The 15,251-nt window shown below is 34.4% G+C and overlaps 1 protein-coding gene across 1 annotated transcript in view; it reads right to left on the bottom strand.

The window, feature by feature from the left end:
- Nucleotides 1-14,877, bottom strand: part of LOC131857525 (uncharacterized) — a 107,051-nt gene extending 92,174 nt beyond the window's left edge. The window contains exon 1 of the mRNA XM_059210187.1: nt 14,695-14,877. Coding sequence (XP_059066170.1) covers nt 14,695-14,877 — 183 coding nt within the window. The remainder of the gene's footprint in view (nt 1-14,694) is intronic.
- Between the last annotated feature and the right edge of the window lie 374 nt (nt 14,878-15,251).

The following is a 15,251-nucleotide window of genomic DNA, read 5'->3' as shown; positions in this document are numbered from 1 at the left end:
TATCATGCTTCTAGTTGCATCTAAAATAGTTTGGTTCTTCCTTTCCACATCTCCATTTTGTTGGGGTGTCCGAGGTGCTGATAATTGTCTTCCGATTCCATTCACTTCACAAAATGTATTAAATTCTTTAGATGTGAATTCACCTCCTTGATCTGATCTCAAACATTTGATTTTCTTACCGGTTTCATTCTCTACCATCACCTTGAATAGTTTGAATTTCCCATAATCTTCTGATTTCTCCCTGAGAAAAGTAACCCAACACATTCTAGAATAATCATCAATGATTAGCATAAAATATCTATCTCCTTGTAAACTTCTAGCTCTTACTGGACCACATAAATTAGTATGAATTAAGTCAAGAACATTATTGGATTTTTCTGGAATACTCTTAAAAGTTGTGTTAACTTTCTTTCCAAATTGACATTCCTTACATATTGGATTGTGAGGTTTAACAATATTAGGTAAATCCCTTACTGCCTTAGTTGTACTGATTTTCATAATGCAACCAAAATTTACATGACAAATTCTTTTATGTCATAACCAACTTTCATCAATATGTGCAATCAAGCATGTCTTCTCATTGTTATTCAAATGAAAGATATTACCTCTAATCTAATTACTGGTTGCAATTTCCAAACCAGTTCTATTCATGATTTTGCATTTACCATTCTTGAATTGTAACTGAAATCGTTTTTCAACTAATTGACCAACACTCAAAAGATTATGCTTCAAACCTTCAACATAATAAATGATGTTAGTATTGTGCTTACCATCAAAAGATATAGTGCCTTTTCCTCTAATCAAACAAGCTTTATCATCCCCAAATCTTAATAGACCTCCATTGTATTCATGAAAGGTTAAGAATTTACTTTTATCACTAGTCATATGATGTGAACATCCGGAATCATTGATCCATTCACCTTTTCTTCAATTTTAGCTGCCAGGGCCTACTCTACCAGTTGAACATTAGGTGTCAGCTGATCTTCTATTATTGCAAAAAAATCCCATCCATTGTCTGTTAGTTTCTCATTAGAATCATCAGTAACTCCTTCATCAACATAGTAACATGATTTGTCACTATTCTTCTTAAATTTGTATCTTTGATATTCGGGGTTAGGCTTATATGTTCTTTTAGCTTCTTCTTTCAATCTTGCATGTCTATCAAGACACCTAGATGCCATATGACCAATTTTATTGCAGTTAAAACATTTAAATGGTGCTTTACCTTCATACTTACTTCCAACTGGACCTTTAGGCATTTTCCTTGCAAATAGTGATTCAAGTTCTTCAATTTCTTCATTCTCTCTTCTGATTTCTTCAAGTTCTCTAGCATAGAGTGCTCAATCATATTTTTTAGATGATGATGATGATGATGTAGATGATGAATCTTTGAAAGCCAAATCTATCTTAATTATAGCAATAGGACCAAATTTCTCAAGTTCAAAAGCTGAAAGTTTTCCAACCAAAGTATCTCTAGATACTGATGTATTAGACATTGTTCTCAATTCATTAATAGAAGTTACATTCATTTTGTATGCCAGTGGAAATTCTCTTAAAACTTTAGAAACAATTTCATCTTCATTTAAGGATCCTCCACAACATTGTATACCCAAAACAATTTCATTAACTCTTTCCATAAAAGCATAAATCCTTTCATCTTCTTCCATTTTCAGATTTTCATACCTGACCGGAAGCATTCCAGTTTTGCATTTTTGATAGTGGTATCACCTTCATTCAATGTCTCCAATTTATCCCAAATAGCATTAGTAGTAGATCCGTCTAATAATCCCATGATTTGCTAATCTGACAATGCACTCAAAAGTGCTTCCCTTGCTTTTTAATCATTCTCCTGATCTTTAGCCAAGGTTGGTGGATTAGGTTGACTTTGTGTAGGACCAACATAGCCATTCTTTGTAACATCCCATATGTCTCTTCCAATGCAATTCAGATGTGTCTCCATTCTGATCTTTCATATTCCATAGTTATTTCCATCAAGCTTCAGACTCTCCTTCCTGAAATAGTTAGCTGCCATAGAATCTCCTCAAGTTGTTAAACGTCTGCAAAAAGAGGACTTGGCTCTAATACCAATTGTTAGGACCCGAAGGCAACTGAGAGGGGAGGGGGGGGGTGAATCAGTTGTCTATTAATTTCAACCCAAATATAACTTAACCAAACTTAATGTCGATAGACACTTTAACAGTTACTAATAGTACCAATAAAGATTAATGCATGAAACAAAAAGAAAAATAACATCTTCAACACATAATACAGATATTTGTATGTGGAAACCTTGTAAGGGGAAAAATAATGGTGGGAAACCTGACCCATAATCAAATGATACTACTGCAAATAGTATGTGTGTACAAATGGGGTCTACACATGCAAAAAGGCCAACTGCCTAGAGCTCATTGCTCAATCACAAAATAGGAGTCACACTGACTACAATTGGATGGTTAAATCCAATGATAATGTACTGCTCAAAATAGTATCTTCATATGCTGGATTCAGTACCAATTAAGCTCTGATTGTCTTCTTAATACCTTCCTTGAATCTTCAAATGATGTCTGCGTATATAGCTCTGCTTATATTCGCATATACCTTATTATAATCCTTTTCCACACCTTCTTACATAATCTCACAAATGAGATCTTACATATATACCGAAACCTAAGATCAAATGTGTATGTTGGCTGATTAAGAAATACTTAATATAAGTACAGATCCAATAGCCAACAAGATGAGAGGGGGGGGTGAATCATACAAACTTAATCATCCATAAAAACATTAGATTCAACCTCAGTAACATATATATCAGTCATATAACCAAAACTGTCAAACATGCAAACTCAAAAGCATATGAACAATATAAACCTCATAACACCAGATTTAATGTGGAAACCCAAATAGGGAAAAACCACTGTGGGATTTTGGACCCACTAAGAAATATACTCTTCTAGAGTATGCTCGGTTAAAAGCTAATCTTGTTAAAGATTACAAACACATTGCTAGATGTGACCCAGTTAAGGGATTTCCCTCAGATCTATTAGGATCTTCACTTTGTTAGAAGTGACCTTGTCAAAGGATTTCAAATACTCAATCGGAATGTCACCATGCTAGAGGATTTACATATAAGACTATTAAGTCCACTCAGTTAAGATATTTTCTGTCACTTTCACAAAATAACAGTAATAAAAATTTATCTGCAACTTCACATCTAAAATGCTAAAGCAGATTCTTATTTGTTCAATACAATCTAGACATAGAACTAATCTTGTCTATATATTGGGCTTCTATACTCTATTATTCCAACAGGTCTTCAAGCTTTTGTGCTTGGTAATCACTATGTAGTATCCCTATGCATACACTTGCCCGCATATATTGTTTATCAACAGTTTCCTATTTTTAAACAATTAGTTAACTACTTAAACTCCTTGATCACATTTCCCATGATCAATCATAGCCATCAGATCTTCAAACTTGTCCAGGTTCAATGCATCTTTCGATCTGAAAACATTTTACCCCACCTTGGAACTTGCATAATAGTCTTGGAACTTGTGCCAGGGTATTGCCGTTCAATCTGAGCTGTAGATCTTCATGTCGACTTTCCATTGCCTTAGATTCATTAACAAACTTCTTCCACAGCTTACCAATCATTGATCCGCTCCAACTCATCAGCTTCTTTCATTAAATACCGCATGCAAACATTTAATGCATTCTGTTATAGCTCAGTTACAACTCGGTAACAACTCGGTGAATACTAAACTTCACGCGGTAGACATTCAGCCTTCATTAACTGATAGTGATAACCTTAAGGTTTATTGACTAGGTTCCTTAGGGTTTACCGACTAGGTTCTTTGCCTGATAACATAGTATAGTATTAACCTTTACGTTTTACAACATATGTATGATGTTAAAAAAATCTAAAACATCATGATCTTATCATTGTCTGACTTGGTAGTAGTTGCCCATTGAATACCTTATTCATCCCTTTATTCATCATATTCTTTCCTGTGTCTTTTACTGACTTCTTTATAATCTTCATATCATACTTCTCAAGATATGGCAACATCATACTGAATTAGAAAATCAATTTCTTGACATCAATGACAAAATAATAATATCAAGATAGTAAAACATCTTTAATCAGTTATATCCATAATTATCAACAACCTTCTCAATATCCTTATTGAAATGCCAACAATCTTTCATTGTCTGTTATAATGCAATATTTCCAACAATCTCCCCCTTTGGCATTGATGGCAAAACCAATTGATTTGACCTTAATAGATTCGGATTGATGTGTGATTCTGAAATGCTGAAATGTTCTCCCCCATACATTAGACTTCTATTGTTTTCTCAGTCTTCTTTCCAATCTATAGTCTGCTCTTCTCTTCTTTCATAGGTATTCTTCCCCTTTCATAGGTGTTCTCCCCCTTTGACAACAATGTCAAAAAGAAAAGAACTAAAAACATAATTTGTTTCTGTAAGACGTGATTTCCTACTATTGTGTATCAATTGAGTCTCGATCAGAGCATTTGTCTTCAATTCTTGTTCCCTGTAATATTCTCTGTAGTAATTTCAATATTAATTCTAGTATACTTTTAGAAAACATTCTAAAGTGTATACCTCCAGCATCAACTCCCAAAAGATATTCAATAGAGTCATCGGATTGATCCTTTCACCGAACTCAGTCAGTGAGTAGAAGATAGGGATAGGACCCCTAACTCACTTTTGAGATATTCAAAAGTGTCCTTTGGTAGTGGCTTGGTGAAGATATCTGCTATTTGCTCCTTTGTGCTAACATATTCCAACACCACTTTCTTCTCTTGAGCTTCTACTCTAAGATAATGATATTTGATAGATATGTGCTTTGTCTTAGAGTGCATAACAGGATTTTTTGAAATATTAATGGCACTAGTATTGTCACAAAATATAGTTACTGGCTTGGTAACTTTCTCATTTATACCTTCCAATAGTTGTTTGGTCCATGCAATGTTGGTACAATTCAATGCTGAAGCAACGTATTCAGCTTCTGTTGTTGACTATGAAACACATCCTTGTTTCTTGCTAAGCCAACTCACTAGTCTTTCTCCTAAAAAGAAAGCTCCACCACTTGTGCTTTTTCTATCATCAATGTTGTCTGCCCAATCAGCATTAGTATAAACTTGCAAATCAAAATTATTTTCTTTCTGATATACTAAGCCATAATCCTATGTGCCTTTCAAGTATCTAAAAATTCTTTTGATTGCTATCATGTGTGTTTCCTTAGGCTCTGCAGAGAATCTTGCAACTATACCTACTGCATGTGCTATATCTGGTCTGCTGTGAACATATTGTAGTTTTCCAATCATGGATTGGTAGAGTGTCTCATCAACAGATGCAGATTCATCATTCTTTGATAATTTATAGTTGGTAGTCATAGGAGTACTTACTGGTTTTGAATCATCCATTCCAAATTTCTTCAAGATTTCCTTTATGTACTTCGATTGAGTAATGAAAATCTCATTCTTCATTTGCAGTATCTGTAAGCCTATAAAATACTTTATCTCACCGATTAATGACATCTCAAATTCTTTGCTCATTTCATTTCCAAAGTTCTTGCATAAATAGTCATTTCCACAAAATATAATATCATCAACAAATATGGCTGAGACCAGTATTCCATTTTCATCATTCTTCATGTACATGTTGTTCTCATTTGTCATTATAAAACCAATCTTAATCAAATAAGAGTGCAATCTTTCATACCATGCTCTTGGTGCTTGTTTCAAACCATATAAAGCTTTGTTCAACTTACATACCTAATCTTTATTATTTTCTTCAACAAATCCTTTAGGTTGTTCAATGAAAAATTCTTCAGAAATGCAGATTTGACATCCATTTGATATACCTTGAAGTTCTTGAAAGTGGCATAGGCCAACAATGTTCTTACTCCTTCAAGTCTAGCAACAGGTGCAAAAGTTTCACCATAATCAATTTCTTCTTCTTGTGCATAACCTTTGCAAACTAATCTTGCTTTGTTTCGAATGACCTCCCCTTTTTCATTTAGCTTGTTTTTGAAAATCCACTTTGTACCGATTACATTTTTGTCCTTCGATCTTGGGATTAGTGTCCATGTGTCATTCTTCTTGATTTGATCAATCTCTTCTGTCATAGCATTTACCCAATCTTCACTGTTAAATGCCTCTTTTACTATTCTTGGTTCAAATTCAGATATCAAACATGTGTTCTATCTCAGTTTGTTCCTTGTCATCATCGGATCATCCTTATCTCCTATAATCTGACTTGGTGCATGATGTCTTCTGACATACTTGGCTAATACAGGCTCGGGAGGCTCTGTATGATCTTCTTCATCACTCGGTAACTGGATATTTTCTTCATTAGTTTTCTCGGTAGGACTTCTCGGTTGCACATAGACAAATTCATCATAGTCTTCTAGTTCTTTGGAATTTCCTTCATCATTTCTTTTTGCAAATTCATCAATTTTCACATTTGCACTTTCTACTATTTTGTTAGATGATTTGATCAAACATTTAAATGCTTTGCTTCTAGAAGAGTAACCTAGAAATGTTCCTTCTTCACTTTTCTGATCAAACTTGCCATTTCTATCATCTTTATGAACATAGCATCTACTTCCAAAGATTTTAAAATAACTAACATTAGGTATCTTATCATACTAGATCTCATATGGTGTCTTCAAAGTACCTTTCTTCAATTGAACTTGGTTCAAGGTGTAAACAGTTGTGCTTATTACTTCTCTCCAAAATGTTTGTGGCACCTTCTTCTCAATCATCAGTGTTCTAGCACAATCCACAATAGATCTATTTCTTCTTTCAGCTATTCCATTTTGCTATGGAGTTCTCGGTGCAGAGACTTGTTTTTCAATACCATGATCATTGTAAAATAAGTTGAATTCATCAGATGTGAACTCTCCTCCTCTATCTGATCTAAGACATTTCAGTTGTCTTCCTGTTTCATTTTCAACTCTTGCCTTGTACCATTTAAACATTTGAAAAGCTTCTGATTTTTCTTTTAAAAACATTACTGACATCATCCTTGAATAGTCATCCACAAATAATATGAAATATTTATCACCATAATAATTTTGAACTTTCATAGGACCACAAAGATCAGTGTGCACTAGATCTAAAATTCCCTTAGAAGTGTAAGACTTACTTGTAAAGCTTGATCTTGTCATCTTACCCATCTGGCATCCTCGACACATAGCATACTTAGGTTTTTCAAGACTTGGTAGACCTCTTACTCTGTGCTTCTTACTTATCTTGATCAGGTTATCAAAATTTACATGACAAAACCTCTTATGCCATAGCTAGGTATCATCAATCTTTGCATGCAAACACTTATTCTGAGTTGAGTCAAGGTGAAATGTATTACCTTTTGTTTATGTCTCGGTAGCAGCTAACTTTCCATTCTTATCATGAACTTTGACAATTCCTTTCTAAAATTCTATTCTGTAACCAATGTTGTTTAGTTGTGCTACACTCAACAAATTGTATTTCAAACCTTCAACCCAATAGACATCATTGCATCTTGCATTATCCAGAAGTGTTATAGATCCTTTACCTCTTACCAGACATAGTGCATCATTACCAAATCTAACATAACAAACTTGTGTTTATCTCCTGTCATATGATGTGAGCGTCCACTATCTATAATCCAAGAATCATTAGTGTTTATGTGAGATATTAGGGCTTTTTCTTCATACCTTTCTTCATCTGATCCATCCTTGATAGCCACATAAACAACTTCCTCTATATCAGTCTCATCTGATTTATCATCGTTAGATTCCTCATCAGCTATTAAGCATGTCTTTCTATCTCTTCTTCTGAAGTCTCAATGTCCTCTGTAATGGTTATCTTTCTGTTTGTCATCTCAGTAATCTCTCTTTTCAGTAAAATCTTTATCAGGATAGTTAGAAGCCATATGTCCAATCTTATCACAATTGAAACATTTCAAAGGTAGTTTTCCTTTATACTTACCTTTGCCTCTCAGTAACCTTTTAGCCAATAGTGCTTCAAAGTCTTCTTGCTTTCTGATTTCTTCATACAGCTTGTGTACTTCTTCCATGTTCTTTCAAAATCTTTCACTTGCTCCATTGTGATCTCCTTTAGAGTACTTATACTTTCTGTCATTGTAATCATTAGATTCATCAAGATGAAAAGAACTAAATGTAGATTCAACTTTATTTACCGAAGATCCACTGTTATCAAAATTACTTAACTCAAATGCATGTAGCTTACCAATAGTAGCATCCAAGGAAACTAGCATATTAGGTACATACCTCAATTCATTGATTATTGAGACTTAGATTGCATAAGCTGGTAGAAAGGTTCTTAACAACTTACTTGTTATATCTTTTTCTTCAATAGTTCCACCTGCTCCTTTGATTTGATTGACAATCTCCTTTAGTCTTGTACTGTACTGAGTTATGTTCTCACCTTTATTCATCCTCAAAGATTCAAGTTGTCCTCTTAAACTATCTACTTTTTCTCTTTGAACATGTTCATCTCCTCCATATACTGATATGAGCTTATTCCACATTGCCTTTGCATCATTGCAGCCTTCTAGATCATTAAACTCTGAATCGGTCAATGCAGATGTTATTCCAATCATTGCTTGAATATGTTCTTGCTTTGCCTTTATCTCTTCCATAGTCAATGGATAGGTGCTCGATGTGACAAAATCATTCTCCAAATAGTATACAGTATATTCTCCAACTCCTGATAGATGTAGCTTCATCCTTTTCTGCCATGTAGAGAAACTTGACTTGTTCAGCTTCGGTGCATCCCTCTTATACATCTTTGGATCTTTAACTCAAGTGCCTTTAAACTTTCCTTCCAGAGTCCAAAGCTCTAATACCAATTGATAGTTCTGATACTTAATATAAGTACAGATCCAATAGCCAACAAGATGAGAGTGGGGGGTGAATCATACAAACTTAATCATCCATAAAAACATCAGATTCAACCTCGGTAACATATATATCAGTCATATAACCAAAACTATCAAACATGCAAACTCAAAAGCATATGAACAATATAAACCTCATAACACTAGATTTAACGTGGAAACCCAAATAGGGAAAAACCACTATGGGATTTCGGACCCACTAAGAAATATACTCTTCTAGAGTATGCTCAGTTAAAAGGTAATCCTGTTGAAGATTACAAACACATTGTTAGATGTGACCCAGTTAAGGGATTTCCCTTAGATCTATTAGGATCTTCGCTTTGTTAGAAGTGACCTTGTCAAAGGATTTCAAACACTCAATCAAAATGTCACCTTGCTAGAGGATTTACATATAAGACTGTTAAGTCCACTTGGTTAAGAGATTTTCTGTCACTTTCACAAAATAACAATAATAAAAATTTATCTGCAACTTCACATCTAAAATGCTAAAGCAGATTCTTATTTGTTCAATACAATCTAGACATAGAACTAATCTTGTCTATCTACTGGGCTTCTATACTCTGTTATTCCAACATGTCTTCAAGCTTCTATGCTCAGTAATCACTATGTAGCATCCTTGTGCATACACTTGCCCGCATACATTGTTTATCAATAGTTTCCTATTTATAAACAATTAGATAACCACTTAATCTCCTTGATCACATTTCTCATGATCAATCATAGCCATAAGATCTTCAAACTTGTCCAGGTTCAATGCATCTTTCAATCTGAAAATGTTTTACCTGCCTTGGAACTTGCATAATATTCTTGGAACTTGTGCCAGGGTATTGCAGTTCAATCTGAGTTGTAGATCTTCATGTCAACTTTCCATTGCCTTAGATTCATTAACAAACTTCTTCCACGGCTTACCAATCATTGATCTGCTCCAGCTCATCAGCTTCTTTCATTAAATACCGCATGCAAACATTTAATACATTTTGTTATAGCTTGGTTACAACTTGGTAACAACTCGGTGAATACTAAACTTCACTCGGTAGACGTTCAGCCTTCATTAACCGATAGTGATAACCTTAGGGTTTACCGACTAGGTTCTTTGCCTGATAACATAGTATAGTATTAACCTTTACATTTTACAACATATGTATGATGTTAAAACAATCTAAAACATCATGATCTCATCATTGTCTAACTCGGTAGTAGTTGCCCATTGAATACCTTATTCATCCCTTTATTCATCACATTGTTTCCCATGTCTTTTACCGACTTCTTTATAATCTTCATATCATACTTCTCAAGATATGGCAATATCATACTGAATTAGAAAATCAATTTCTTGACATCAATGACAAAATAATAATATCAAGATAGTAAAACATCTTTAATCAGTTATATCCATAATCATCAACAACCTTCTCAATATCCTTATTGAAATGCCAACAATCTTTCATTGTCTATTATAATGCAATATTGCCAACAAATATGTGATGCATCATGGCGGCTCAATGCATTTACAATAATAACCAATCAATAAAACATCTCCATAATGTGTCATGCTGATCTGGAATAGATAACGCTTGTCAGTCCATAACCTAGACCTATTTGCCGATAACAACAAATATGCAAACTCGATTAGACCAATAACCAAATCACCAAAACTAAGTGTCCAAACAATGTCTTTGACAAAACCAAGTAATCTCCAGATGATAACAGATCATCCTCAGTGCCAATGAACAATATAACTTGTCGGTGAATTAGATACTAGTGACTATGCATAAGTCACTGAACATGTTGGTGAACATAACCAAAGATCTTCAGTGCTGACAAGTGTTGACATCAATGACAAAACCAATGCAACACATCCATAATACCAACATTATGTTCAAGCATCTTTCTTTTATTCATTTGCATTAATTTTTTTAGATTTTAGTTTAATAAAGTTAAAGATTGCATAACACGGATTCACCTCCCCACCTCTCAGTGTTCCTTGATTCCAACATATAACATTACTTCTAGATATATGAATATATGTATGTGAATTTATATAAAACTAATATATATAAATATATCTATGCTAATATATGTGAAATTTAAAGAACATAACCCATACATGTTATTATAGAAACAAAACCATGTATGTGTTATTATTAAGAAAAAAACCTCATAAGCATTAGTGTAAAGTGGAAAATTGGGAGCTCTAGCCAATTCTCCACGTGCGAAGGGAAAATTCACTAAGATCAAGTTTCACTTGAGGGGGACTTTACATTCAAAAGAGGGGTTGAATCTACTAGATCCAATCCTAAAAGATGTAAGGACTGAATACTAAGTAGGTTGGTTATGATTGGAATATAATTGACCCTCTTTTGTAAGTTGATTAATTGAATTAAGACTAAATGTTGGAAATGAAGACAAAGTATGAGAAAACAATGAGCTACAGATTCAAGATGTTGGAAATTGACATTCAATTGGTTGGTTTCAATATGTTGTCATTGATGGCAACATGGAAACTTATTTCGTCTTCATATTTTGGTTCAGTTGAGTACCAACAGGCACTTCACAGACACTTCACCGACACCGATAGGTTGGAAGGAATTCTTTGGTTACCACCAATGCAAGTTGACATGGTTTAGAATCAGGTTATGAGTATTGGAGGCCAACATCTTTTGGATCCGGCATCAGCAATTATTTTTGATATTAATTTATTTATGTTATTGATTCAACATGTATATTCATATTGTAATTATCTTTGTAAGCCGATATAAGACATGATGAATTGTAAAGGGTATATAGGTCAATTGGTTAGATCATTTTGAAATATGTTTTTGGAAGGAAATAATGAAGGAGATGTGAAATATATGAGAGATATTATGTATGTGAGGATATTTTTGTAAAGGGTTATTCTAGTAAAGGGTTTAGGGTTTCAAACCAGAACAGACGAAGCTTAACCGAAACTATATTTAGGCATAGAAGATGCTATCTTTGTAGTTCAATCATTAATCTAGATTGTAGTCTAGATTTGTATGTAGTCAGTGAGGCTCCTTTTGTGATTGAGTAGTTTTCTCTAGGTTGTAAGCCTTCCTGCAAGTGCAGGCCCCTATATTTTGTAATATCTCTTCATATGGCTAGTGGATTGATATTATGGGTCACAAATCCCACCATGGTTTTTCCTCTTTGAGGTTTTCCACGTATAATTTTGTGTGTTATGATGAATAATAAGAGGGGGGGTGAATTAGTATGCCTAAGAACTTAACCAAACACTTAAACAATTTTCTGGTAGACCGGTGTAGTAGTTTAAATAACAAACTGGTTAAAACATAAATAAGCCAAATAGAAAATAGAGCATTCACCCACAGAAGCACAATCACCATAACACAAGATATTTTGACGTGGAAACCCAAATGGGAAAAACCATGGTGAGTAAAACTCACAAGTCAACTATTTGTAGAATAGTAACCAGACCAATTAAGGTCAAACCAGTTAAGGCCTTACAATGTTCTTCACCAAAATAGATCCTGTTAGGAATCTAGATCTCTGTTAGGAGATAAGTCATGTTAAAGACTACCTTGTTAAATAATTTCAGATCCACGACTGTGAACCACCTTGTTAGAGGATTTACAATAGGCTTGGTTGGGCCTACTCGGTTAAGGGTTTTAGACTTGTCGAAGAGATTAGTAATCAACAAGTGAATGATCTAGAAAATAGCACAAAATGCTTGATTAGATCATTGACAGTTTTCCATTAATGCATTACAACATTACTTCAGTCTTCTATCCTTTGCACTCACAAGCTTTGTAGTGAGATACCTATTTTGCACAAACCTAATTTGTTCTACAATACTCACACACATCAAACCTTCAAAACCCTAGACATGATGTCCTCATATAGGAATCTGATTTCATGTTGGTCCAGTAAGATTAGACTACAATTTCCTAGGTATAGTGCATCTAGACATATTTGGTAACACGACACAGAAACACCACTAAAGTGTCGATGGATGATAACTCATCACACTTTACAATTATACCAATTTGGCACAGTATACCAATTACCAGTTTAATGAATAAGACTGGAAAACTAGAACATAACAGTTCGATCAAAAGATTAACTATCGCTAGGGGTCTTTGTTCCACTTGAGGTCTTCATACCGCTATGACTGGTAATCTTCTTCTTCAAAACATCGATAGTTTTCAACAAATAAAGACTATACATACAATGGCATATAATACTGGTGTGAACAATACAACACATATTACTAGTGGAGAATAACTCATACATAAAATAAGTGTGTGTCCATCAATGACAATCACAACTTAGACATTATCAAAATACCAACAATCTCCCCCTTTGGCATTGATGGCAACACTTAGGAAAATTTTGACATCTAAGTGCCTACAAAACAAAAATAGATGCCATAATAAAAATTTCTCCCCCTAAGAATATACACTACTCCCTTTGCCAAAATTACAAGTATGTGCATGAAATTTTTAATACTACTCCCCCTTTGCCAACAATGACAAAGTAATGCAAACACTCCATGTTTCACCAAAATTTATCACAGTGATATTGCATAAAACAAAATATATGTTTATGACAATAAAGAGTAAATCTTCTCAAAAAGATATTTAAAGTTTTTTAGAAAATTCTTCATTTCTGAAGACCGTGAATCAAGAAGTGAGGCAGCAATTTCACTCTTCGTCTTCATCTAGAAGGCTAATTCTTCCATTGCATCGATAGTACTCATCTCTTGTGTTATAGTAATAGCTTCCAAGTTCAGGAAGCACTTCTGAAGAACCTGCAATCTTGGTAATAGAAGCAACTGCAACTCCTGCAGATCTTGAGGCCGCTTGCAGATCTCTGATTCAATCTTTTCTATCTGGCACTGGTGAGTGTGAACAGACTATCCATACCTTGTGAATGAATCATATGGCAATTTGAAGTTGCCAATATAATTCTTTAACTCTGATTGGAGTTGACTCTTCTGTTGCATAGCATCTTCACAAAATAGGTGAGGTTGGTAGAGTTTTCTCAAGAGTAGGTCTCCTTCACCCATAGCTAAACTTATATCATCCTTTTGCTTAAGTAGTTTTGCTCTATCTAGATAAATTTTATTTACTAATGAAGCTTTTAGAGATTTTTCAAGCTTCTTCTCTATAGAAACCTGGGCAACATCTTCTAAAGATTGCACTTGATCATCTACCACTGTGCAAAGAAGTTTTAACTTGGCCAGTGAGGAATCGATACTCGGAAGGTTAGTACTAGTAATTAAATTGGAAAGAGTGTCAACAGCAAAATGAATGACATCATGTTCTTCCAATCTGACCTATGCTAGTTGAATGCTCCTCATTATCTCATTTTCATCAACCGATTGAGTAAGACAGGCAAGAGTCAAATCAGTGGGACCAGTGGGATCAACCTACTTGGCTTGATCTTTGGTTGCCTTAGGAGTCTGTCCTCCTTCCTTTTCCTTGAACTCCTCTTGTCTTTTCTTCTCCTCTTCTTCTCTTCCTTCCTTTTTCTTCTCATCTTCCTTCTTCTTCTCCTCTTCCTCCTTTTTCTTCTCATATTCTTTCTTCTTCTCCTCTTCCTTCTTCTTCTATGCTTCTCTATTCTCTCTTTCTCTTGTCTCGCTTTATCCGCTTGCTCTTTCTCTTGTTTTTCTTTCTCCGCTTTCTCTTTTACCAGTTTCTCTTTCTCCTATTTCTCTTTTTTTAGTTTTTCTTTTTCTTGTTTCTCTTTTGCCGCTTTCTCATCCTTTTCTTTCTCCACTCTCTCCTTTTCAGCTTTCTCCATCTCTGGAGTGGTGTCCTCAACATCTAGTGCATCAACATCAGTGGGTTCATTTTGATCTGCTATTCTTTCACCCAGACTGTCAAAGATTTCATCTAGTTTGGCTATGGATAGGTCAAGCTCTTGCTCAGCCAAACGATTAGCTTCAGATACTTTTTGCATTTTGACAACTACTTTAACCTATAGATGAGTATCTTTTTCCACTTCAAAGGTTTTGCCACTGAGTAGTTGAAGTCTTCTTTTTCACATGAAAAAGATGCCTTTGTACCGATTAATAATCTCAAACAATTCTGAATTAGAGGTATTAGGAAAATATTGGGAAAAGATTTCTTCCCTAATTTCTTGCTCCTTTTCAATGACAATGCGTCATTTATTATCCAAATAATTATACAAAGAACTAGGAACAACAGGTTTAATGTCAATCGGAGACTGATCATTATCACATAAACATTTAATAACCTCTAGCTCTACGTCTTCCTTTTCACTATCCCTATGATCATCAAAATAATCCTTTAGATCATCAAGTGCTTTCCTTT

Source organism: Cryptomeria japonica, chromosome 8, assembly GCF_030272615.1.
Source record: "Cryptomeria japonica chromosome 8, Sugi_1.0, whole genome shotgun sequence".
Taxonomy (NCBI): Eukaryota; Viridiplantae; Streptophyta; class Pinopsida; order Cupressales; family Cupressaceae; genus Cryptomeria; species Cryptomeria japonica.
This window is presented reverse-complemented; position numbering and strand designations above follow the sequence as displayed.